This window comes from Rhododendron vialii, chromosome 1a (genome assembly GCF_030253575.1).
Source record: "Rhododendron vialii isolate Sample 1 chromosome 1a, ASM3025357v1".
Taxonomy (NCBI): Eukaryota; Viridiplantae; Streptophyta; class Magnoliopsida; order Ericales; family Ericaceae; genus Rhododendron; species Rhododendron vialii.
The window spans coordinates 1,837,898-1,865,873 of NC_080557.1; the positions used below are offsets into that span (position 1 = coordinate 1,837,898).

Genomic DNA, 27,976 nt, shown 5'->3' on the forward strand with positions numbered 1-27,976 from the left:
TCTATTATTCAATTTGCGTGCCGATGATGGAGTTTCCTAAACTTGATTGAGACAAAAAATTACGTAGGTGACTTAATCAACAAACATAAAAAATTCAACGGATTTGATCGTCATTATTGTGTCACAGTCGCATGACTACATTACATTCAACTACAATAGAGGACTAGGTTTCATACCAAATATAAATTGACTGTACAATCTAAATGTCGTTAGTGAGTGTATTTTTAAAATGATCGATCAGGACTGTTAGGTTGTTAAGTTATACAATATTTAATTTGTGATATTTTAGACATGTATTTTGTTTGGGTATAATAATTATTGATTGTGCAACGATATATTTTGGTCTTGTATCTAGTATTTTTTGATCGATTTCTTTTGGTACGACACATTATGGTAAGAAAGTGTCAATTTTTTGTGTTGTCATAACAATTGTGGTTATGTTATATAATTTGTAGTATTTTACACATGAGGGAGAGGGAGAGAAAGTCAACGAAGAGAGAACAACCTGTTACCTGCTAAGCCATTTTTTTATTTTATTAATTGGTTTAATAAATGGGTGGTCCGGATTATTTACTTTGAAATCCAAGGGTTTAAAATCATGATGCGTACGGTACACCCCATAATAAGGGGTGTGTACCATAGGACTACCCTTTTGGAAGACATACACTGAATGAGAGAGAGAGAGAGAGAGAGAGAGAGAGGGAGGGGGGGTTGGGAAGAATGGAGGAATTGCTCTGTGATGCAGCCATGAGAGGGGATCTAGAATCACTACATTAAATAATTGCAAGGGACAATTACATTCTGGATAAAGCTTTGGTGGGAAGTTTCAAAGGGAAAAATCCGCTTCACCTGGCCACGTCAACAGGGCAAGCAGAATTTGTTCTAAAACTTCTGGAAATTAAACCGAAGCTTGCTGAAGTTATAGATACGGAACTAGGTGCGGCTCTTCACATAGCCTCCGCTAATGGGGACGTAAAGATTGTGGAAGCTTTAGTGGAGCTTAGCCCTGAGATGTGCATGACTCGTGATCGAGATGGTAATAACCCTCTTCATATCGCTGCGATGAAAGGTAAGGTCGATGTATTGGAAAAGTTGGTTGAAACCTGCCCCCGCGCAGCTCAAGTTATCTTAGATCGAGGTGACACTATTTTACACTTGTGTGTAAACTATAATCAACCCGAGAGTCTCCAACTATTACTTGAGATGATTAGAGATCCCGAATTTGCAGAATCTAAGGATGCCAATGGCAACACCCTATTACACATAGCTGTTTTCGGTAAACGTTTTGAGGTATGTCTATGTTCAAACTTTTTTATTGTTAAATTGTTGGCAATTTTTTTTATCAATTGAAAAATTATTACATTCATAAAGATACATGCCTAAAGCTCCATAACGCATATTGCGAAGCAAATCACGGAAATAAGTTAATTTGGCGATAGTATAATCTAAAAAAAATATAGTACACGTCAATGATAAAGACTAGAAACTTCAAAGTGTTGCCCAATTAAATTCGAATTAGAGTAGCAAAAAATTTGCAAACCTCATCCAAAAAACAAAAACAAAATATAAAAACAAAAAAAAAGTACAACAAAAATTTCCGAACTCCCTAAGTAGTGGGAAGGGCAAGCCAACCAAAATCTTGCTACTCCTTAGAGGGTGTAATATTTTAACAAGTTCACTTAGTTAAAATCTACATTATCGACCTTGTCCTTGTATGTGTATCTATATTATATTTTGATTTGATCTAATCGTGAGATCGGGTATATATGTATTTCAGATTGTCAAACATGTACTTATCCATACCGAAATTTATGTGAATGCAATAAATGGAGCTGGGTGGACGGCAATGGATCTTTATTGCTTCCTTCAAAATCGTTCATATCGGAAAGAAGTGGATATTCGTATCAAAAAAGTTCTACGTGCAACTGGGGCTAAAAGACGTGGACAGATGATAGTGATAACTCTGCCTCCAAAGGCAAAGGAACTAATGCAGACATTAATGGTTGTATCATCGCTGTTTGCGACAATGGCATTTCAAGTGGGGGTGAACCCCCCTGGCAGTGTTTGGCAAGACAATTAAGAAGAACACTTAGCCGGAAAATCTATACTTGCTTATAAATATCCGAAATCGTATTTGTGTTTCATGTATTTCAACACCGTAGGATTCCTTCTGTCTTTGTCTTTAATCTTATTTCTCCTAATGCTTTATGTGCAACTGCCAAAACATCGTGTGGGGTGGGTTATGCATTTGATGTCGTTGTTAACGATTATGACCACGGCGTTTGCTTATACATATTCCATCATTGTTGTCTCACCAAAGCATATGGTGGCCGCAACCATTACCATTTTGGTTTCTGTGATCCTGTGGGCCCTTGTGATGTTACTCATTGCCGTAGGGACAGTGACTACCACTACTACAATAATAGATATGCGTCACACTAAGAAGAATCACAAAGATCACGGTTTTCAGTGAAAGCGTGATAAAAAGTAGTGCTTAAATTTTTTATCTCAGTTTAAGTCCAAAACTGAGATAAAAAGTGAGTTTTAGCGCGAAATAAAAGATCTCGCTCTTGTGGCGAGATAAAAAAAATACAACCTCACCATTGAGGCGTGATAAAAGATTTTAGGGCAAAAAAAAATGAGATAAAAGATCTCGCTCTTGTGGCGAGATAAAAGAGAAAAGATCTCACTCTTGTGGCGTGATAAAAAAGAGAAAAGACCTCACCCATGTAGCGTGATAAAAGATTTTAGGGCGGAAAAGAATGAGATAAATGATCACACTCTTGCGGCGAGATGAAAGAGAAATGACCTCACCCTTATAGCGTGATAAAAAAATTTTAGCTCGGAAAAAGGTGAGATAAATGATCACACTCTTACGGTGAGATAAAAAGCCTACCTATTTAGGCTCGCAATCTGAATTTTCACGTAGGCGGGCTGATACGCATTTAGGTAGACTTTGAAAGTTATGTGAGAAAAACGATGTCGTTTAAGAACTTTGAAAAGTTCGTTTTTTTTTTTTTTACAAAAGGTAAGAAGATAAGCCCTAATTGCACTCATCCCAAAAAATCTTTACGTTTCATCTTTATCTTTATCTTCACGTCCAAAAAGATATAGAGAGAGAAGGCAAATTCAACAACTGGGTTCCACCAGTGCCCAGTTGTTTCTTCGATGACGGGCGAACTGTTCCACTAGTGCCCGATTTTTACGTGGGCGAGCCGTGATCTTTATGATTTATTGTAGTAGTGAAATTTAGTTATTTCGGATGTCTTCCAAGTATACGTTTGGCACATTAGGTAAAAAAGCAATTATATTATTATGGCTTAGCCTTATTTGAAAAGGATTAAAATCCAATTGAGAAGCCACCATTGAAATTGAAATTCAATATAAATACAAAATCTATGTGAAATGGTTAGTTTATAATAAATAAAAAAATCTAAAGTTTGTCTATAATGTTACAATCTGCAGGTTGTGATAATTTTCATAAAAATACAAAGCTTATACTATAACAAAAAACAATATTGTCTACTAAATTTATTAGCTAAAACTAAAATTTTTGCCCCAAGAAAATCTTTTGGTGACCAATAACTAATTTTGATTAGCAAAAGATTTGTTGTCATATTTTTAAAAAAATTTAAATAATGTTTATATATGCATTTTTATATATTTTAATATCATGTTAATTGCATTTCAAAAAATTCAGCAAATTTTAAGGGGAAAAAAAAGTTTTCTCACTTTAGGAAGTAAGTATAAATATTTTTATTTTCCTAATGTAACAGAAGTTCTTGGCTAGCTTAGTGGTAAGGGCTTAGGAAATCAACTAAGGGTGCGTGGGTTCGAAACTTGGCAATGACAAGAAAAGATGGTCTAGTAGATACAAAGAACAGATCACACGCAATGGTTTTCCATCTCAGTTTATGGTGGTGCGATCATTTTGAACTTTCAATCACGGTTATAGACCGTGATCTAAAGTGACATATAATCACACCCAGAAAGAGAAATGATCTCGCCTAAAAGAAACAATCACGGCTTATAACCGTGATAAAAGAGAAACGATCACGCCTTTTGGCCGTGATTGTTTCTCTCTTTCAATCACGGTTTATAACTGTGATAAAAGAGAGTGACTTACAATCACACCCAGATCCATCACGGTAGCAAGAGTGTGATAGAAAACTTACAATCACGGCCAATAGCTGTGATCTTTATGGTTTATTGTAGTAGTGTACCCATGAGCATGCGAGGCCGAAGAAGGACAGGGAAACGATGTTCAATATCGATCAGGCTTGAAGATTTTTGAAGAATTTGGAACTTTCGTGAAATATTTTGGAATTGACAATAAATAAGGGACTATCTCATCTTTTGTTCTTCCTTAATGTTCTATCCGTATATAGGTTGTAATCTGTATCGTAAAAGTAATAAATGGAGTAAAGAGAATAAGAGAGAGAGAGGGGGAAATAGAAATTTCCTCCTTCTATTTTCATATTTGAGTGAAATCAATAAATTCGTGAGTGTGTTTGTTCAATTCTTTCTTGTGAGTTTCATATACTCATTAGTGTGTGATTCATACTCCTCCACCCAACATAGATTAGCTAGAGATAGGTCGAGACTTCTTCCAACTTGTCCAGTGTTTGATCTTTTCATGCTCTCTCTCTCTCTCTCTCTCCATCCAGCTTTGCGCAACTTGATTAATGCCAAGGGCCGGACCAATCTCACAACTCACTTGCGGAGGTCCGAATTAAAAACAAAACATCTATATGAAGCTTCATTATGGGGAAAGTGCTATAGGACACATTTTTGTTTGTTATATGTGTATCTATTCATACTTTGTGATTATGTTGCGAATTTATGTTACTCAGTTTCATGTATGTTACACGTGTCATGAATAGAGATACAAGAGATCTGTGTGGTTCCTGTCATAATTGATGACAATACGACCCCATTTGTTAGTATTTATAGTCTAGTTTATTTAAATTACTTTAAAAATTTTAATGAATGGTCTTTGGCATTTATTATGAATAATTACTTAATTAATGTAATAGTGCTTCTGTTTAGTAATTATTAGAGCATCCATAGTAGAATAACCAAAATTATAAGGTTAGTAAAGTTAGCAATGTTCTCTAAAAAAAAATGCTCACAGTGGCATAACCAAATTTAACAATCTCTTAGCAACTCATCAAATTTTGGCCATTGGATAATCAAAACTAGCAATATTTTGCCAATAACCAAAACCTTCTCTCTCTCAACAATGTTTTTTTTTTTTTATTAAAAATTGATTTTTTAAAACTGTCTATTTTTTTTCCTTTCAATAACTGTTATTTAAAAAAAATTCAGAAAAGTGTTATTTCAAAATAAAAGTTTTCAAAAAAATATTTTCTATTTCTAATAACCTATTTTTTATTAGTTTGAAAACTATCTAAAAAATATTTTATATGGTGACAATTTTTAGATTTTTATAAGTTGAAAAGATAATGTGGCAAGTTTTAATTATTCAATGTAGATTATGCCACTGTAGACATCTACATTGCTAACCTTTTAGCAACCCTTTAAATGGATAGTAAAAAGATGATGTGACAACTTTTAATTATTCAATTTTGATTAATCTACTGTGGATGCTTTTATGGTGAGTCCACTGGCATGTTTTTACTCCCTCCGTCCCTTTTTTAGAGTCCAGTATTTCATTTTGGAATGTCCCTTAATAAGTGTCCATTTTGTAAAATTAGTAGGTAAAAGTTTGTGCATTGTCTATTTTATCCTTAAAAGTAGACTCCATTTTGAAAAATTAGTAAGTAAAAGTATAATAATGATGGGTAAGTACGGAAAGTGGAGGAAAAAATTGACGTGAAATGTATAATGATGATGTCTTTTTAAAAAGTTGGAGTTACGAAGTAGGACATTTAAAAAGGGACGGAGGGAGTAGTATTTTACTTAAGCAACTAACCAAAAGATGTCGCTAAGGTGTGTTTTGGCTTAATAATTAAAAAGGGTTTTTTTTTTCTTTTCCTTTATTCCAATTTTTTTTTCCTTTGTTAGTACAAGATAGAACACGGCATCCAAAAATAACAAAGAATGAACTGAAAAACAAACTTCAAGTATATTTTGACTTTTAAGGGCAAAACAAATTAAAAAGTTGTGAATGACTTGTTGATTTTTCAGAGACACAAAGTCTTGAACCAAGTCGCCACCTAAAGTGGGACGAAGCATGTACAATGTTACTGGGGCCACTCGATCGATGCCATTGAGGCCAACAAACCGTGCCTTTGCAAAAAACTAACCCCGTGATCTCAACTTTCGAGTGTACGTACATGTGTGCAAACAAGCAAGCTCATCATGAGTTATACCGTGTCAAAAAGATACATTATTAACCATAAACGAACTCAAATTTATGGTATAGTTGGATCATTAAAACCATGTGTTGTAAATCCCGGTGATGATCATTTTGTATGCAGAATATTACGGTACAATCCTTTATTTGGTAATGACCCAAAAGAAAATTGTCCACCACATAGAACTTCAGGGATCTTCAATTAGTTGAAATCCAGAATTCACAAATAAATTAAGAACATGACGGAAAAATTCACACAAATGCTTGGTGATTGGTTTTATATATGTTATTAGGAAATATTATGTTTCCTAATATTATACTGCCATATTTTCTAGGCTTTATTATTATGTTTCCAGTTTAGGCACATTATTATTTATGTTTCCTTGTTAATCTAGGTTTTCTTTATTATGCGTATCTTCTATAATACAAATCGCGACGATGTGGTGGCCCACACATTTTTCTTACAAAATCAATCAAAGTAATAAAAAAGGAAACCAAAAATCATGCTTTCCCAAAAGATCGAATACAAATTTCTTTAATTACCTTATTCCCCCTGCGTTTGTTTGATGATACGGGGGAAGAAAGAGAGAATTGATGGAGGATGAGACAGATTTCTTTCATCATATCATCATCATTTTCTTCTTCTTTATGGTTTCCTATTTGTTGGATAGGAACAGTGCTTCATTTGCTTGCTTTTTTGTTATATTTTTATTTTCCTTATGTACGTGTGCCTTTTCATAGAGTGGAATATCTGATTTCTCCTTTTTATTTTGTTAATTTCGCATAGAGAAACTGGCCGGTATGAGAAACAGATAAAGATAGAGGGTACGTACCGCTAAAAAATAAGTTAGCCGAAGCGTGCAAAAAGAAAAACTAATTAAATCGATCATGCTTCCTGATGATCTCTTGCGATTCTTTGTCTTGAAAACTCTAACTCATCATCAAGTCATCCTTTGTATTTCCAGAGTTCAAAATTACAGTGGAGATCTGTCAATACAAATCTTGATCATGAAGTTTGCATTGGTTAGTCACGGCCGGGTGCAACCATCGGGAAGGTGACTTTAGATATTGGTGTTCATGAATCTAAAAAAAACGGTAATCATTATTGAAGCTTCAACCTCTATCCTCAAGATACGTTGGTTCAATAGGAAAACTTGACCATGGAATAATTTTGGTGTGATATCTCTTTTGTTTGTTTTCGAAAATAATGTATAAACAGTAAACATTTTGGGTCCATACTTCAACTCATTATAATAGTTTAAACAGTATCCTTTTCATCATATTTTTTTAGTTCAGTGTGACATTGCATTGGCACACTCATCCTTCTGCAAATTAAAGTTGATTTTGTTTCTACGATTGTGATTATATTTTATATATAGTATTTTCTTTGGGTTTGACATATACACATACAATGATCAATTTAGAAAAAATTCCGTAAAAATAAAAATAAAATCTTTGAGCATACAAAATTGCTTGCTTGATGGGTGGAGACACCCCATTCTGGATTGTCCAGATAACGTTATTTGTCGATCTTTTATTTCCCCGATGATGATTTTGGTCGAGAACAGTCTGAGGATAATGGCGTGTTTGAGCTTTGAGCGTCTCAAACCCATTTCAAACCTTTCAAACCAGAGCCAAACAGCCCCAGCAAAACCCAACTGGCACACGCCAGTGTATTGGACGCGTACGCCAGTTATCTGCCACGTGTCAGTCATCGACCGTTGACCCAGTTATAATTGGCGCACGCAAGTTCATATGTGGCGCACGCCAGTCAATTCCAGTCAAATCAACTTTATTCAGCCACTTGGGCGGGACTTTTGTGCCACCCTGACGTCGGCCACAGTAGCCCCTGATGATTATATCGTCCAGGCCCGCTCCCCCTCTCTCCTACACCCCCCATCAACTAGTCCCATGCATTTAATGCATGGGAAGGCTCTCTTCTTGACCCAAACCAGCCAAACAAGGCCCTAGACCAAACTGATCTCAGTCACTCCCCCTCTATATATACTCCCCTCTCACACTCTTGCAAAGGGTTACCAAGTTCACAAAGGGGTTGGCCTCATTAAGAAGTAGAATCTCTCTCATTCCTCCTTTCTTGCTCTCTATCCCTTTTTCTTCCATTGAAAGAGAAAAGAAAACAGCCCACTTCCACACACCCTGCTGACATCCAGTCACCATCTAAGCTTCCATCTCCAAGCTTTAAAGTTCAATACCACCTTCAATCCTCAAACAAAAAGGTATACCACCTTTGTGTCCCTTTCTGTTTTTGGCCCCTGAGGGGAACCAGTGAGGCCCAGGCTAGTAAGTAATACTAGTCCTGGCCTCAAACTTGCAAAAATACGACAAACGTATGAGGTGATACATGGCGCACGCCAGTAACCGTACGCCGTACGCCAGTCATGGCAGAACGAGCACTACTGGCGTGGGGATCATGGACTACCATTTCTGTCGTTTTATCTTCCTGTCAATCACCCTTGCATGCTAAATAACCAGTTTACCGCTTTCTGTATATTTAGAACTGTTTAGATGTAGTAGTTAATACTCGCTTCTTATCTGCTTAAAAGGCCTCTGGGATCCTTCTGGTCATGTTCCAGAGCCCAGATGCAGCAAAAGCCAAGCACTGGATTAAGGTCAAACGTGCGTACGGCAGTTAAAGCTGGGATCCAGTGGCTGGCCCTTGCATCTTAGCTTAATCTTGGCCTCCTTCCTGTCCCCACTCTGTTTAGGGGGTTTCTTGTCTATTTTCATGGCTTCAAGCCATCTCATCTGTCTGTAAACATATATATCCTGCTTATTTAACTGCCTGGTTTGTCCTGGGTGTGCGCTGGTCCTTTTCCAGAGCCCAGAGGGTTGCAAACAAACACTGTGAAACCAGATAAGTGGAGTACGCCAGTCGTTCTGTGGCGTGCGCAAGTCCAACCAACATGCAGTGGCTCGACCAGTGCATGTTGGTAGAACTTGCTCATGCCCCTGCGGGGCAGCGTACTGCAATTTGTCCAGTTTGCTCAGTGCTTGTTCTCAATCTATATTTATTATTGCAATCAAGCCATCCATGAACATTTTGTCACATAACTGCAACTTGTTACAGTTTTAATCCCCATTAACTGCTCCCCCGCCCTAACTGGCTAAAAGATGATCAAATGAGAGAAAAATGCAAATGTTTTACAAAATGCCTGAGTAGAGACCGATCTCCGGATCGGGCGAGAGGGGTGCCATAAAACCCTTCCCCTCTCGTAACATGGCTCCCGAACCTCAGATATCGAAGGTGACGACGGACCGGTCTACGCCTTTTCAAAATCAAACAAACGTGGCAAACGTTTTTCGAAGTTCGGTTCCTTGGGTGTTTTCACCGCTAAAACCCGAGTGGCGACTCTGAATCGAGGCGTTTCGCCGCGCTTTTCCAAACACAAAAAGGGCCGCACCCCATTTTCCCAAGCAAAATTTCCGAGTGGCGTGCCCACAGTAGCGATTCCGCTGGGGACATTTTGATTAATATTTGGCGATTAACACATAATTGAACAATTCTCAAAAGCTTGTCAAAACAGTATGCTTCACGCTGCTGAAGAACGGAATGGTAACGTAACAGGATCTCAGCATCCGACCAATCCGAACTGGGGCTTTTACTATTGTTCTCTTGTGTAGTTTTTTCCAAATATCAATTAACCAAAGTGAGCCAAGCTTCAAAAGGCATTTGTCTTCAAAAGCGTTGCATTTCTCTCTCATTTGATCATTCTTCGGCATTCTCCGTTCGTATCAATGGTTGGTCAGCCCCGTTGAGGTGTTTTGGGTAACCGGCACAGTTTACTGGAGCCCGGGGTCCTCGAACGCCCAACAACCTTGGACGATGATGAGTCGTACTACCGTTCGACCATTGCTTTGCTCTACGCGTTGCAATGGGAGGTATATCGCGGCTCTAGTCAGAGGAACCCCTTTAAGCCAAAACCGACCTCTACAGCGTTTACAAAGCACTAGAACCTTTCAACATAAGACAGGAACCCGCAGGGTAGGATCACTTGTTTCTAACCCCATATCCTGTCTATGTGTTACCGCTTTCCTTATCGCATGCTTGTACATACATTCATGACCGTTTTTGTGTAGGAGCATGCTAGGGCGGATTTTAGGATGTCTTTTGTCGAGTCTGTCTTGCGCCCATTCGGTGTTGCCTTGGACCGATGACGAGTCGTGCATCTCGATGTTGCACGTTACCAAAAATTTTCAAGTCCTTAATCAATGAGACTTCGGGAAATCAACACTTTCTAAGTCTTTGTCCAATACCCCATCGAGGTTTCAAATCGAAAAACAAGGAACAACAGAGAGAATGACGTGATACTTACGCCACTCAGGTTAAGAATGCCAATCACTTACACCGCTCAAGCTCCGGCACAGTGCTGCTTACGCTATTTCGGTTACAGTATCACGCCATCTACACCGAGTTGTTCCGAGCTCAAACTTTGAAACTTCGAGAAGGGAGAAAGCCAAAAGCTTAGCCTGTTTTGGCATCTCTTAGTAACATTCGATTTAATCAAGGATACACCGTCGAAAAGAAAATTCGAGGATTCCATGGCAACTGTCCGAGTGTCGTGAAGCAGACTCCCTCTGGTTCTAGAGTCTAGGAGGACACCGACGACGATGACATGCGCATTGCATTCCTTCAAATTCTTTTAAAAGCTTGCTGCAGGAACGCCATTGAGTTCTCATTTACTTTACTGTCAAAAGCTCTAGGCCATTTCACTGAAGGAAAGAGCCAAACCTACTTAGGAGCGTCTGCCAGGGCTATGTCACCGTCACTTCCAAAAGCCATATTACCCTCCTCAATCATCAATCCAAAATGGCGGCACAAACAGAGCTTGCTGAGCTAAAGAGGGTTGTTCAAAAAATGAACCAGAAAATGGACAAACAAATGGCTATGGTCCAGGGACTGGTTGACCTTTTTACCTCTGTCATTTAAAAGACAGATCTGGGGCTAGTCAAAGAACCTCTTCAGGCCCGCCACACTCCTGCGATTGGAACCAAGCTGTGCTCGAAAGACGTGTTTAAAGACCTGGCTGAGTTTCATGAAGCCAGAACTCACCCGAAGGAAGATGCTGGATCCCTGTTCAAAGACAACGCTAATAGGGAGGATATGCGCGACATAGAAATCAATCCCAAAGGCAAAAGAGTGCACCCTGTTGATGGTGCAATGTCGTGCAACTACAAAGCAAGCAAAGGCTCCACCTTGAACCCCCAATCCAATCGCTGGAACCCACCAAGGACCTTCTCCTGTTTCTCCACGCCTTTGTCCTCGGTTTATGAGAAGCTCCTCGAAGCTGGCTTCCTCAAGCCACTCCTTCCAACTCCTTCGCCTCGAACATTCCCGGCATCCTACAGTCCAAACGCTTATTGTGCTTTCCATCAAATGCCCGACCATCTCACCGATGCCTGCTTCCGCCTTCGACATGAAATTCAAAATCTCATTGATAATGGCACCATTCAAGCTCCGCTCCCATCAAAGCCCAATGTCATATCCAACCTCATGCCTCAACACGGTTCCAACCCATGTGTTAGCCAGATATCCATTAGCTCTACTCAAATCAACTCAAGCTCCACTCAAATCCAACCTAACTCCACCATATTCAACTCAACCCTTTTCATTAGCCCAGAAAATCAAACCAAGCCAATTTTGTCTCTCCCATCCGAACCCGAGGTTAACCTGATGGCCATAGGTGCAGTCGAGGTCCTTACCGCCGATACCTGGGTTGACAGTGATGAGCAGTCTACAAAGGAGGAACTCAAGAGGAAGCTTAATCAATCAAAGGAGAAAACGGACTGGCTCGGATTCTTCAATCATGAGAACTTGGGGCTGTTATTCGAGGAGTGCCCTCAAGTGGGTTTGGTCGAAGAAGCCGAGGAAGCCGAAGTGCTGTTGCTTGGGCCTGTTGTCCTCTAGCTCTCACCTCTCTGCAAGGAAGTCAAGGGTAACTATAAAAGTTGCATTTTCAAATCGCGTCTCTTTTGCATTGACACTTTCGAGTCCGAGTCTGACGCAGTGTCTGTCAAGTCGTCTAAGTCTAGCTCTGAGTCGGAGCTTGTGCCTCTTGGCCCTCCATGTCGTAGCTTTTGTTCTCAATTTGAGTCTTTTTGTTGTACTTGGCAACCCCGAGGGTTCTTATGATATGCATTATTCTGCTTTTAAGTACTTTGCGGACTTTTGAATAAACCGTGTCGACCCCGACGACGAAGGGATAGATTTCGATGGGATCATCCCCAAGGAAATGTGTTCCCTCGCCGAAAGGGAAGACGAAAGGCATGCTCAGCCTCTAAAAAGAAGAAGTAATTTCAAATAAACTTGAAAGATGGGGCAGACCCCCGGATGGTTCAAATTGGTTCAGCGCTGTCCCCATAGGAGTATTGCGCCCGTTGAGACTTGTTCAAAGAATTCAACAATATCTTGGCATGGTCTCACAAAGCCACGCTTGGCGTTGATCATGGGATAAAGAAGTATCAAGTCCCCTGCCGCCGGATGCCAAGCCAGAAAGCAGAAGCTCAGAAGGCTCCAGGCCTCGTACCATTTTCAAAACAATAACAACAGTGTTCCATCAAGCACACATTAAAGAGGTACAAAAGTGGCCTGGAGCGGGGCATTTCCAACAGTCAGAACCTTTCACTGTCAAAGTCATTTCATCTGGGGCTGCAGTAAAAAAATCACCGACCTCGGCGGCAGCACATCAATACCTCGGTCAACCCAGATCAACTCAAGCGTTATTATCTCTGAGAGATGCTCGTTGGATTGAAAACCACAAGGGTGGGCGATTCCAAGTAAAAGTTAGAGCAGCCTGCTAGATCGAAAACCTATGAAGGCGGTCTAGGCAAAAATGAATTGGCAAAAAGTCGAAAGCTGGCTAGACCGAAAACCTGAAAGGGCGGTACTAAGCAAAAGTTAGAGCATAAAAGGAGAGGTAGAATACACGAGTGAACCTTTGCCTGAACTACGTTCTGACCTGATTCCCAGAAAGGGATACGTAGGCAGTCTCTCTTCGAGGCTTGGTCATACTTCATCAATTGGATCCAAGGTTGACGTTTTGGTACACATCAAGGGTCAAGAAAGGTCGAGAACAAGACAAGTCGAAGTGCTGACTGGCAGGCTGAAGACCATTAATTCATTGGAGGATCAGAAGGGGAAAACCATTCATCTTTCAAATTTAATGCAAACTGCTATTCCAATTCTAAAGCTGAGCAAAAGCCTTAAAATATTTTGAAGCATCAAAAACAGAACGAAATGCTTATGAGGCCTAACGGCTCACGGTTTATTCTAGGTTCAGCGACGTTTAGTTTAAGCGGCTGCAGCAGCTTTGCAATCTCGCGTGCTAGTTTGAGGCTCGCACGCACTTGTACAAAAGTAATGCGCGTTGATCTCAAGCCTGCGCACGCTTCTTCAATCCCTGCATCAGACAGCGGTAGGCAGCCACCACGCCTAACAGAGATTTTTAGACCCTCGGGGGCACATTTCAAATTCAAAGCACCTCAAATCTCGTTCAAAGGGCTTTTACCAAGTCTTGTCATGTTGTGCAAGTCATATGGTCCTAATGTGGCTGCACAGGGGTGTCGGTTTCAGTCCGGGCCTATATGAGTCATCATTTGTGTCTTTTGTCCATCTTTGCGACACTTTTCAAGTTTTTCAATCCATTGTCATATCGGGATGCTTTTCCTAATTTTACCGATTTGTATAGGTCAATGTACGTTTGTTTGACCTTATGCAAGTGTCAGTTTCACCTGTCTAAGGGATACTGTGAATTTTGGCACATTAATGCCCAAAGTTTCATTGTTTTCCATATGTCTAGGAGTCCGTGATATATCCGGGGCTCTTCTTCCTTTCTCATTTGAGCTAGGCGAGTCTGTACATATATGTGTCTGTGTGTCGACTCAGCTCACTTGTCAATGCGAATTAGATATTAGCGGTTGGTTTCTGCATTCTTTTAGACAGTCTCAAGAGAGAGTCAAATAAACTGAAAAATGCAATTTACATTGCTACCCTACTATCTGTAGTCTGCAAGTAGTGGAATCTTGTGAGCAATGAGGGCATGTTGGCTCAAGGCCAAGCAAAGCTTATCTATGGGGCTCATCCGCCCAAGCATCAAAGGAAAATGGCACGTCGACCCAATGCCACTCCTAAATGTCAACTGAGGCATGCTGGCCCGCTCAACGTCTATCTATCTAGAAGCACATCTCAGAAGCAAAGGACAGTAAAGTAAAGAGGCTCAATGGTAGTCCTCAGTGGTAGAGCTCAGCCTTGTTCTCGTCGTTGTCGTCACTCTTGATCTCCTTGAGTATTTGGGGCTCCTATCCCATCCGCCTCTTCTGAGGAGGCTTTCGCTGATGGACTCTTTCTCTCTCACTCTCTCTTAATCTCTCAGACTACTCTCTCTGAACCTCTAAAAACTCTTTGGCGCAAGCCACCCTTTATATGGGCCTTTCTTTCAACTGCACACCTTTAGCTGCTGGTTATCTATTGCTCTCGTATCTCTGAGCTGTGGCTAAGGTGACGGTACCGCTTTGTGTAACTCTTGTTTATGTGGCCATCCTAGGCCATCATCCTCTAGAAGCCGCCCTAGTCCACCCTTACATTTTCAATTTATGCATTCAATTCCGTACATATCATTGCATATTGTATATCAACTGTTGAAAACAGGGAAAATCTATCCAGTGTCAAAGCATGCCTGTCCAGTATCGAAAGCAGCAAGTGATCAGGATTTTGGGGGTTCATACCTGGGATCTAGTCACTACTGGAACTGGAGCCGAAGCCGCTGCTCTGGGAAAGTGCAATTGTAAGGGGGATGCTACATGCTGTTCTCCTTATCTATTTCTCCATGACAAATGTCAAGCACACAGCCTCACTGTCCCGCTCCACTAGCACCTGGAGCACACTTTGGCAATCAGAATGCAATTCAAAGCAACAATGGCTTGTGCTACCCATCTCAATCAAATCAACGACGATCAGTCATGTCGTCCTTCTCAAATCAAATCAACGACGATCAGTCATGTCGTCCATTCCAAATCAAATCAACGACGATCAATCATGTCGTCCATTCCAAATCAAACAACGACGATCAACCGTGTCATCCTTTTCAATCTTTCAACGACGATCAGCCATGTCGTCTATCGTCCTTTTCAATTCAATCAACGACGATCAGCCATGTCGTCCGTTTCAATCAGATCAACGACGATCAGTCATGTCGTCCTTCTCAAATCAAATCAATGAAGATCAGCCATGTCGTTCGTTTCAATCAGATCAACGACGATCAGCCATGTCGTCCCTTCCAATCCCTCAACGACGATCAACCATATCGTCCTTTTCAAATCCATCAATGAAGATCAGAATATCGTACTTTTCAATCTCTCAAATCAACGATGGTTCAACGAGTCGTCCTCAACGACGACCCACCGTCTCAAATTAACGATGGTTCAACGAGTCGTCCTTCAGTGATGACCCACCGTCTCAAATCAACGATGGTTCAATGAGTCGTCCTTCAGTGATGACCCACCGTCTCAAATCAACGATGGTTCAACGAGTCGTCCTTCAGTGATGACCCATCGTCTCAAATCAACGATGGTTCAATGAGTCGTCCTTCAGGGATGACCCACCGTCTCAAATCAACGATGGTTCCCGAAGTCATCCTCAACGATGATCCATCATCCATGTTCAACGATGGTCCGTCCATTCTGAATGACTACCTCTACTTCAGTCCAGCTTAGAGCACATTTTCCAGCAGTCCTATTGCTCTGTCTCGGATGGTCCTTGATAAGGAGATTGGCTCTGATTCCCAACAGATGGAATTTAACCTCCCTGACGCGACCTACCCGTGATTGTTGGAACTATTCGTGCCAATGATAGCTTGATCCCCTCAACGACGGTTTGCCCGTCCCTTACCAAATCAACGACGGTTTGCCAGTCCAATTTTAAATCAACGGCGGTTCGCCCGTCTAATTTCAAATCAACGACGATCTATCCGTCTAATTTCAAATCAACGATGGTTCAACGAGTCGTCCTTCAGTGATGACCCACCGTCTCAAATCAACGATGATTCAACGAGTCGTCCTTCAACGATGACCCACCGTCTCAAATCAACGATGGTTCAACGAGTCGTCCTTCAGTGATGTCCCACCTTCTCAAATCAACGATGGTTCAACGAGTCGTCCTTCAACGATGACCCACCGTCTCAAATCAACGATGGTTCAACGAGTCGTCCTCATCGATGACCCACCGTCTCAAATCAACGATGGTTCAACGAGTCGTCCTTCAACGATGACCCACCGTCTCAAATCAACGATGGTTCAACGAGTCGTCCTCAACGATGACCCACCGTCTCAAATCCACGATGGTTCAACGAGTCGTCCTCAACGATGACCCACCGTCTTAAATCAACGATGGTTCAATGAGTCGTCCTCACCGATGACCCACCGTCTCAAATTAACGATGGTTCAACGAGTCGTCCTTCAACGATGACCCACCGTCTCAAATCAACGATGGTTCAACGAGTCGTCCTTCAACGATGACCCACCGTCTCAAATCAACGATGGTTCAACGAGTCGTCCTCCACGATGACCCACCGTCTCAAATCAACGATGGTTCAACGAGTCGTCCTCAACGATGACCCACCGTCTCAAATCCACGATGGTTCAACGAGTCATCCTCAACGATGATCCATCATCCATGTTCAGCGATGGTCCATCCATTCTGTATGACTACCTCTATTTCAGACCAGCTTAGAGCACATTTTCCAGCAGTCCTATTGCTCTGTCTCGGATGGTCCTTGATAAGGAGATTGGCTCTGATTCCCAACAGATGGAATTTAACCTCCCTGACGCGACCTACCCATGATTGTTGGAGTTCTTTGTGTGCCGGATAAGGTTTGGTCCCCAACAACGTTCATCGTTCCGCGATTAAACCATTTCCCCAAGCAAAGTTAAATCAACGACGGTCTACCCGTCCAACTCTCAACTCAACGACGGTTCGCCCATCCACTTTCAAATCAAACGAGCGACGATCCACCCGTCCAAATTCAAATCAGCGACGATCCACTCGTTAAAATCCAAATCAATGACGGTCCATCCGTCCAAATCCAAATCAACGACGATCCACCCGTCCAAATTCAAATCAACGACGATCCACCCGTCCAATTTCAAATCAACGACGATCTATCCGTCCCACAGTCTTTTTCCCCAACAGAGTCGATGCTGTTGCAAAAAAAAGATTGTTCCCCAGGAGAGTCCACATTGTGTGATCTATCCGTCAAAGACAACAAAGCAGCGGTCTGTCCGCCCCAACTTCAAATCAAACAGGTCCTTTAAAGTTCACGTATTCTGAATAGCCTCGAAGAGGGTGTCTAGAAAACCTTTGACGTTACTTGTCTCCAGTCAATGGTGCTTCAAGTGCCGTCAAAGGGGGGCTTCTGTAGACACCCCATTCTGGACTGTCCAGATAACGTTATTTGTCGATCTTTTATTTCCCCGATGATGATTTTGGTCGAGAACAGTCTGAGGATAATGGCGTGTTTGAGCTTTGAGCGTCTCAAACCCCTTTTCAAACCCATTTCAAACCTTTCAAACCAGAGCCAAACAGCCCCAGCAAAACCCAACTGGCACACGCCAGTGTATTGGACGCGTACGCCAGTTATCTGCCACGTGTCAGTCATCGACCGTTGACCCAGTTATAATTGGCGCATGCAGGTTCATATGTGGCGCACGCCAGTCAATTCCAGTCAAATCAACTTTATTCAGCCACTTGGGCGGGACTTTTGTGCCACCCTGACGTCGGCCACAGTAGCCCCTGATGATTATATCGTCCAGGCCCGCTCCCCCTCTCTCCTACACCCCCCATCAACTAGTCCCATGCATTTAATACATGGGAAAGCTCTCTTCTTGACCCAAACCAGCCAAACAAGGCCCTAGACCAAACTGATCTCAGTCACTCCCCCTCTATATATACTCCCCTCTCACACTCTTGCAAAGGGTTACCAAGTTCACAAAGGGGTTGGCCTCATTAAGAAGTAGAATCTCTCTCCTTCCTCCTTTCTTGCTCTCTATCCCTTTTTCTTCCATTGAAAGAGAAAAGAAAACAGCCCACTTCCACACACCCTGCTGACATCCAGTCACCATCTAAGCTTCCATCTCCAAGCTTTAAAGTTCAATACCACCTTCAATCCTCAAACAAAAAGGTATACCACCTTTGTGTCCCTTTCTGTTTTTGGCCCCTGAGGGGAACCAGTGAGGCCCAGGCTAGTAAGTAATACTAGTCCTGGCCTCAAACTTGCAAAAATACGACAAACGTATGAGGTGATACATGGCGCACGCCAGTAACCGTACGCCGTACGCCAGTCATGGCAGAACGAGCACTACTGGCGTGGGGATCATGGACTACCATTTCTGTCGTTTTATCTTCCTGTCAATCACCCTTGCATGCTAAATAACCAGTTTACCGCTTTCTGTATATTTAGAACCGTTTAGATGTAGTAGTTAATACTCGCTTCTTATCTGCTTAAAAGGCCTCTGGGATCCTTCTGGTCATGTTCCAGAGCCCAGATGCAGCAAAAGCCAAGCACTGGATTAAGGTCAAACGTGCGTACGGCAGTTAAAGCTGGGATCCAGTGGCTGGCCCTTGCATCTTAGCTTAATCTTGGCCTCCTTCCTGTCCCCACTCTGTTTAGGGGGTTTCTTGTCTATTTTCATGGCTTCAAGCCATCTCATCTGTCTGTAAACATATATATCCTGCTTATTTAACTGTCTGGTTTGTCCTGGGTGTGCGCTGGTCCTTTTCCAGAGCCCAGAGGGTTGCAAACAAACACTGTGAAACCAGATAAGTGGAGTACGCCAGTCATTCTGTGGCGTGCGCAAGTCCAACCAACATGCAGTGGCTTGACTAGTGCATGTTGGTAGAACTTGCTCATGCCCCTGCGGGGCAGCGTACTGCAATTTGTCCAGTTTGCTCAGTGCTTGTTCTCAATCTATATTTATTATTGCAATCAAGCCATCCATGAACATTTTGTCACATAACTGCAACTTGTTACAGTTTTAATCCCCATTAACTGCTCCCCCGCCCTAACTGGCTAAAAGATGATCAAATGAGAGAAAAATGCAAATGTTTTACAAAATGCCTGAGTAGAGACCGATCTCCGGATCGGGCGAGAGGGGTGCCATAAAACCCTTCCCCTCTCGTAACATGGCTCCCGAACCTCAGATATCGAAGGTGACGACGGACCGGTCTACGCCTTTTCAAAATCAAACAAACGTGGCAAACGTTTTTCGAAGTTCGGTTCCTTGGGTGTTTTCACCGCTAAAACCCGAGTGGCGACTCTGAATCGAGGCGTTTCGCCGCGCTTTTCCAAACACAAAAAGGGCCGCACCCCATTTTCCCAAGCAAAATTTCCGGGTGGCGTGCCCACAATGGGATGCGAAAATTTGATTACACTTTGTCTAATTTTTAGATATTTTTGCATCAATTTAAAGAACTAATAATAGAGATTTTTATTATTATTTTTTACTTTTTTAGTATTAACAGTGGGGAAGGGGCTTCTCAAGATCGAGCCCGATACATAAGAAGGATAACACTTAAGTGCTCAGCTTGCACAAATGCACTATTGTCCATAGCTTAATTGAGATATTGCATTAGGTAAAAAAAAATCAAAAAATCAAAAAATTTAGGCATCAAAGTAGTTAATTTTTTATCCTCTAAGTACATGATTTTTCTTATTGGACTATTTTGAGATGGGAGTGTTCTTATCCGTGCATAGCACGGGTTCATTGCTAAGGGGGAGGAATGCTGAACAAATTTTTGGTTACGTAACTTATTCTCAGTAATGAATGCTAAATGCATGCTAAGAGTAAGTTCAATTATTTAAACTTCTTTGGTATGGTTTTATAAATTTTTTGGAAATATTAAAATTGTTAGGGAATGCATTTTCTAATTTTCAAGAACTGCGTTCACAACAAATTGAAAAGGTTAATGAGAGACTACAATGTGATGGGTGAAAATCAAAACAAGGAGATGTAAGCTAATGACATTTTGGAGACTAAAATGTGATTTGTGGGCTCTCTAAGTTGGTTATGTACACTGTCTTTTGTGGGCTACGTCAAACTCATGTGAAGTATATCATGCTTGAAACATTTTGGAGACGTAAGCTAAAGTATATGAAATGACATTACAGTTAAAACATTATGGAAGGTAATACTCCATTTGAAATAAACATTTTGGAGCCCCACCGCATGTTGCTGCTACATAACGATGCTTATGTTTCTTCCTCTTCCACGGATTAGGGGGTTTATTTAGGTTCCCATGATCCATAGTTTTGGGGTAAATAGAGTTCTGGATTTGAAAGTGATGGCAATGGGTCTATTGGGAGTTTTGGAGTTTTCTGATGAATCTTTTTTTCCCCTTTTAAGGCTTAATTTGTCAATTCACTACTAAAAAAATAGATAAAGATCTCAGTTATTTGGTGTGGTCTTTCACTTTTAATCTCGCTTTCAAAATCGTGGTTTATCAAGGTGTAACTAAAAGTTCCTATCTTTTTAACCACGGGTTAGAACCGTGATTAAAATTCAAACCGTGATGCCAAAACCACGGCCCAACAAACCTTTTAATCCAGCAAACCCAAGAGCTTGGCCCAATTTAAGTAAATGGCCTTTCACTATCAGCCCGATCCATGGTGCCAAAAACGGGTATAAATATGTAGACAGTGAATTTCATAGAATTTTATTCGCTTTTCGTGAATTTCAAAGGAACGCTCAAATAAATATTTTAAGAAAGACGAGCAGTTCAGAAAAATGAGCAATTGGGATCATTTTTTTCTACCCGAGATAAGACCCCAAAAAAAGTATATGCATGATATGCTTAACAAAATCTGTGCAAGTAGCACAGCTCTTGGGTGTGGACTTGATCCGGACTGTATATATATATTCTGAAGTGATTTTGGGTGTTTTGTTAACGCCTCTAACGATATCGAACGAAGCTCATTTTTTACAGAGACCTTAAACAACATATTTTGAACAAAATGAGCGGCTCCGATCATCTTTGCGTGACCCGAGGCGGAAGAAAAAGGCCGCTGTGCACAGCTCTTCTTTATTTACTTCGGTGAACATCCATTCCTGGGCCAATCAATGCTAAACTGTTAGACTTCATATTGCCCTTCAGATTAAACTCGAACAACCCAATCTTCGAGCACCATTTAATATTTCAACTTTGCATTTTTTGTATCAAACCTTCCAAATACTTACAACACAAAAGTAAAGCATAAAACTCCGAGTGATAATATATGATAAACTTAACAAGGATAAATTAAAAGCACATATGTGAATATTTACGTGCTATATATCAGCTAGCTCCACTTTATTTTATGCTAAAGAAGCAGTTTGTGGAGGAGGGTTTTCTACTTTTCTGATCTAATTTGTGGGCCTTGTGTGTTGCACTATCACCTTTAATTTGGGTGAAAAAGCGGACTTCATAGATCTTTGAGAAAATCTTCTTTACGGGTGCTGTATGTAAATATTTACAGCACTCAATTGTAACTGTCCAAAAGTGTTTTGGACGGTCAAGATATTAATAAATTTTTTTCGGAAAAGAGTTAATTGTAATAGGTCATAATTGAAAACGAATCTCAGTCACTGATTGCGCGAATAGATAGCTAAGATTGCGTCGCTCCGTAAATAAGTTGTTCACAGAACCTCTGTAAAAAAGACTATCTCTAAATCTTTCAACATCAACTCAAACATAGACAGCGTAGCTTAAATTTTTGGGTTGACTAAAAAATTGTGTTTCCATTAAAAGTATTTAGGAGCTTGTAAGTGAGTTAGGGGATGCAGTTAACTCATATAATTCTTTTTTTTTCCTAAAACCCAAAAACTAAATTTGTTTGGAAACTAAATTAAAGAGCAAGAAAGCCCTAAAACCCTAAAACCCTAAAAGTCCAAAGACAACATTATGTGACGGTGTCTTCAAAACAATGAATAGTTACTCCCAACCTTTGCAGAGACCCATCTTTTGTCTTTTTTTTTTTTTTTGGATCATCATCTTCAAACCATATTGCAAGCACATTATCTATTCTAAGAGACTAGTTGACTGGAAGTAAATAATTTGTTCTCTCTCTCTTTCTCTTATATATTCCCTACCACTAATACAAGTCCTTTTCTCCTTTCCATTTTTTGTCGTTTGGTATTTTTTACGGCTTTTGTTAATATATGCCCCTAAGGTATATGTTAACCATCATTTAATGAAACTAACTAACCCCACTAACACGGGGAATAGTGAAATCAGGAAATAGGCTAGCTGGAGTATTGGGCCAAGCGAAAAACTAGTTTTGGTGAGACCAAAAAACCCTTTACAAAACCTTTATGCTACCATTTCATTTTTATTCACTCCATTTTCTTAATTCGACTCCCCCGGCTGGGTACATTGAACGAAAAACGAAAATGCTACACCATAGAGCAAGTAATTCTTCACATGCTGTGTGCCAAAAAAAAAAAAATTTAATTCTTCACATGCTATAACTTTTTTTTTTTTTTTTACATCATTATATTTATCTTCGCGGATAAGTATCAAAAAAATTCTTAACATGCTATAGCGGGTCTCCTTCATGCCCCACTCTCCCTCAACTTTTGGTCCAGTATTTTTTATTTTTGTTATTTTTTATTTAGATTTTTGTCTTAATTTTTTAGATTAATCATTAGTCTCGAATAGACAAATCAAAAAAGTATAAAAACATGAATTGAACTTTTAAAAATTTCATATAAGACGACAAAGATACCAAAAATACCAGTTGTTTGGTATTTTCCGTCTTTAGTGAACATTTTGTTTTTTTTTGCTTTTGATCATATTTTTAGAATCCTTTTGTTGAGATGGACAATTAATCCAATAAATATAATGTGAATCTAACCAAAATTTAAAAAAGATAGAACAAATTGCACAAAACAAAGAATACCAAAATTTAGGGAGAACAGCTTCTGAATAGCCCGACTTTTTCTGTTTTCCTTTGTCAAGTAAATTTGTTGAGATCAATGCATGCTTAGAATATTACTGAGGAAGAAAACATGGGTTGGTATGTTAAACATGTGAAGCTGGGGCATTTCCGTCCGTTACATAAACAGCTGCCCTCTTTAAAAACATACTCCCTCCGTCCCATTTTGTTCCGCCTGTTTCCTTTTTGGGACGTTCTAAAAAATTGTCTATATCTCATAATCTATAATATTTTTTACGATTTCGAAAATTTTGTTTAATAAAATAAATTAAAATCTATCAAACAAGATCCATATTGAATATATAAAATATTATAGATTGTGAGATATAGACAAATTTTTGGGACGTCTCAAAAAGGAAACAGACGGAACAAAGTGGGACGGAGGGAGTAATTGATTACTCAATTATTACGATGAGATTTCCCATGGAAGTGGAATCGAATTCTGGAGGTATAATGTATTTCTATCATGTGCCTTAGGGACACACACTAACAAAACCCTTTATTTACAGAGGGTAAAAAATAGATTTAAGACATGCTTTAAGGTGAAATATTCACATTCCTCAATGATTGGTCGGGCCTCGTAGTTAAATCCAATTCAGAAGATGCTTCACAGTATCATTACATTATTGTTTGTGTATTGCAATCAACATTTGACGTGGGAGAGAGAGAGAATGGAGGAATTGCTTTGTGATGCAGCAATGAGAGGGGATTTAGAATCATTACTCAAAATAATTGCAAAGGATAATTACATACTGGATAAAGTTTTGGTGAGATGTTTCAAAGGGAAAAATCCACTTCACGTGGCTACATCAACAGGGCAACCAGAATTTGTTCTAAAACTTCTGGAAATTAAACCAAAGCTTGCTGAAGTTATAGATGCGGAACTAGGCGCGGTCCTTCACATAGCGTCTGCTAATGGGACTTAAAGATTGTGGAAGCTTTAGTGGATCGGAGCTTAGCCCTGAGATGTGCATGGCTCGTGATCGAGATGGTAATAACCCTCTTCCTATCGCTGCGATGAAAGGTAAGGTCGACGTATTGAAAAAGTTGGTTGAAACTTGTCCCATGGCAACTCAAGTTATTTTAGATTGAGGCAACACCATTTTGCACTTGTGTGTAAAGTATAATCAGCTTGAGTGTCTCCGACTATTGCTTGAGATGATTAGAGATCCTGAATTTGTAGAATCTACGGATGCAAATGGCAACACCATATTACACATAGCTGTTTTCGGTAAACGTTTTGAGCTATGTCCATATTCAGACTTTTTTATTGTGGGCAAAATAAGAGACTAACGTCAATTGGGATACTGTCACTCGTCCTAAGGCTTTAGGTGGTCTTGGGTTGAGGAAAACCAGGAATAATAACATGGTTGCTATTGCTAAGCTTAATTGGAAACTTTCTAAACGTGTGGACCTTCTGTGGGTCCGTATCTTAAAGGGCCGTTATCGTTCCACGTCTGTGCGTAGTTCCAATCCCTCCACCACCTGGAGGGGTATCAAAGCGGGAAATAATCTTTTCAAAGAAGGTACCCGGGTCCGTTTGGGTAATGGGTCCTCCACTTCCTTTTGGATGGACAACTGGACTGGGACTGGCCCCCTCCGTTCTAAAATTCTTGGACCTCTTCAGCAGCAAGAGAGTTCTCTTAAGGTTAAAGAATGTTGGTCTAATCACTCTTGGAACCTCCAAGCCATCTCTTTTGTCCTTCCTGAGGAGATTCTTTCTAGCATTCACGTTGTTCCGTTTCAATGGTTCAACCCATCTCCGGATTGTACCATTTGGAACCTCTCAACCAACGGTGAGTTCAATTGCAAATCGGCCCACTCTCTCATTCCCTCTAAGAATGTCAATTCCCATCTCTCGTGGGATTGGATTTGGCGTCTCCCTTGTTCCTACTGCATCCAACACTTTGTTTGGCTTGCTGCTCATGACCGTCTCTTAACTCGTAAGAATTTGTTCCTTCGCAATATCACTCCCTCCCCTTTCTGTGAATGGTGTCCAGATATTCCGGAGTCCACATACCATGTCCTTTGTGATTGCCCTCGTGCCTCTAATATTTGGAGCGCCCTTCAGTTTTCTTTGGTGGATTCTCAAGCGCTTCCATTTGATTGGATTCGTGTGAATTCAAAATCTGTTAATACCCACAGTTCCAGTGTCCCTAAGAATATTATCTTCTTGTTTGCTATTTGGCATATTTGGTTGGATCGCAATCGCCTTCTTTTTGATACTAACCCAAATTCCAACTCGAGCACCATTGACCCAACAAAAATTTCAGTTACTATCTTGAACAAATCCTTGGAGTGGTTCTTTCTTGTTTTCCAAGAGAGGAACTCTCATAGGAAGGATATACAGGTAGGATGGGTTCCACCGAGAATGGGTTTTTCCAAGTTGAATACGGATGGTGCGTATAACTGTGTGACGGGCTCGGCCTCCACTGGGGGGATTTTGCGTGATCATTATGGTATTTGGATAGGTGGATTCCACAGGAACATTATCACGAACTCCAGCCTAAAGGCAGAATTATGGGCCTTAAGAGATGGTTTGAGTTTGGCAAAGGATGAAAATATCTGAAAGCTAGAAATTGAAGTAGATTCCATGATTGTGTTAAACTTGATTCATGCCGCTAACATGGTGAATCACCCGCTTGGCAATTTGATATTTGATTGTAGGTTGCTGATGCAAGGGTTTGAGGAAGTTTCTATCACGCATATCTATCGCGAAGCTAATCGGTGTGCAGATGCGTTGGCAAATGATGCTCCGGTCTCGGTGGGAGATTTATATATCTACCTGGTTATTCCTATTTGTATTTCTAGTTTCCTTTATGCGGATTTGATTGGGGTCTCGTACCCTAGAATTGTAAACTATTAATTATGTTTTTCTTGTTTTAATGAATCGTCTAGTTACCAAAAAAAAAAAAAAAAAGATACATGCCTAAAGCTCCATAAAGCATATTGCGAAGTAAATCTCGGAAACAAGTTAATTTGGCGATAGTAAAGATAAAGAATAGAAACTTCAAAGTGTTGCCTAAATTCAAATTAGAGTAGCAAAAAAATTGTAAACCTCATCCAAAAAACAATATATATATATATATATATATATATATATATATATATATATATATATATATATAAAAGCAGAAAAAAATAAAGTACAAAAATTTTGGAACTCCCTAAGTAGTGGGAAGGGCAAGCCAACCAAAAGGATTTGCTTTTGGAACACCATCACTACTAGGGGACCACCCTCCGCAATCAATGGAAATCCACCAGTACCACTATCGAAACCTGAACAACACCTTAGTGATGAAGAATAAATCCAATGCGAGGAAATTAGAGAAGGGTAAAATGCAAAGAGAGGTAGAGAGAGAAGATCCCATGAAAGACCTATGAAAAAACTAGTAGATTTGAGATTGAAAGAGAATAGCCCTCACTGGGAGATAAACATGGGTTTGTGGCGAATATTAACGTTATTTAGCTCATGTTTTGATTAAAACAATTTCTTACTTTAATATACTATATATTATCTAGCTTGTTAAAATTTTGGCATCAAATTTTTAGATATTTTTATTAATCTTAATGAGAGAAATTTAAGACATAAAAATCTATGATCAAACGCTTAAAAAAAAAAAAAAAAAGGTTCACTTAGTTAAAACCTAACGTATCGACCTTCTCATTTATGTGTATCTATGTTTTCTTTTGGTTTTATCTAATCGTGAGACTGGGTGTACATGTATTTCAGATTATCAAATACGTACTTATCCATACTAAAATTTATGTGAATGCAATAAATGGAGCTAGGTGGACTGCGATGGATATTTATTTCTTTGTTCAAAATCGTCCACATCAGAAAGAAGTGGATGTTCGTATTGAAAATTTTCTACGTGCAACTGGGGCTAAAAGATGTAGACAGATGGCACTGATGATTCCGTCTCCAAGGGGGAAGAAATTAATGCAGACATTAATGGTTGTATCATCCCCGTATGCGACTATGGCATTCCAAGTGGGAGTGAACCCTCCAGGCGGTGTTTGGCAAGACAATTTTAAAGAACACATAGCCGGAAAAGCTATAATTGCTTATAAATATCCGAAATCATATTCATGCTTCATGTATTTCAACACGGTAGGATTCCTTCTGTCTTCGTCTTTAATCTTGTTTCTCCTAATGGCTTCTGTGCAACTGCGCCCAAAACGTCGTAGGGGGTGGGTTATACTTGGGCTGCCGGTTCATGACCACGGCGTTCGCTTATACATATTCCGTCATTGTCGTCTCACCGAAGCATATGATGGCCGTAACCAATACCATTTCGGTTTCTGTGATCGTGTGGGCCTAGCTTTGTGATGTTACTTTTTGCCGTAGCGGCAGTGGCTACCCATGAGCTTGGGAGACCAAAGATAGGCAGAGATGACTTCCAAATGCAGTTGGCGAGAACGTGTCAAGTGTTTGATCTCTCTCTCTCTCTAACTCTAGGTGACCGATACCACCGCCCACTTACGAAAATCCTAATTAAAGCCAAAACATCTATATGAAGCTTCATTATGGGGACGTGTTATCGGACACTTTTTTTTTCATACTTTGTGGTTATGCTGCAAATTTATGTTATTCAGTGTCATGTATTTATGTTATGCGTATCATGAATGGATACAAGAGACATGTGTGGTTCATGGGATAATTGATTAGAATATA

General features: G+C 40.3%; 1 protein-coding gene across 2 annotated transcripts; it reads left to right on the forward strand.

Annotated features, from left to right (window-relative positions):
* Positions 1-718: 718 nt before the first annotated feature.
* Positions 719-27,962, forward strand: LOC131325381 (protein ACCELERATED CELL DEATH 6-like). 2 transcript variants are annotated; one of them, XM_058357628.1, is made up of 3 exons: positions 719-1,290; positions 1,778-1,836; positions 27,091-27,962. In XM_058357628.1, the coding sequence occupies exons 1-3, from the start codon at positions 1,012-1,014 to the stop codon at positions 27,629-27,631; spliced, it is 879 nt and encodes a 292-aa protein (XP_058213611.1). In that variant the 5' UTR covers positions 719-1,011; the 3' UTR covers positions 27,632-27,962. The 2 variants fall into 2 exon arrangements, with proteins under 2 accessions (XP_058213611.1, XP_058213602.1); XM_058357619.1 differs by lacking the exon at positions 1,778-1,836 and having other exon boundaries at positions 27,032-27,961.
* The last annotated feature ends 14 nt before the right edge of the window (positions 27,963-27,976 follow it).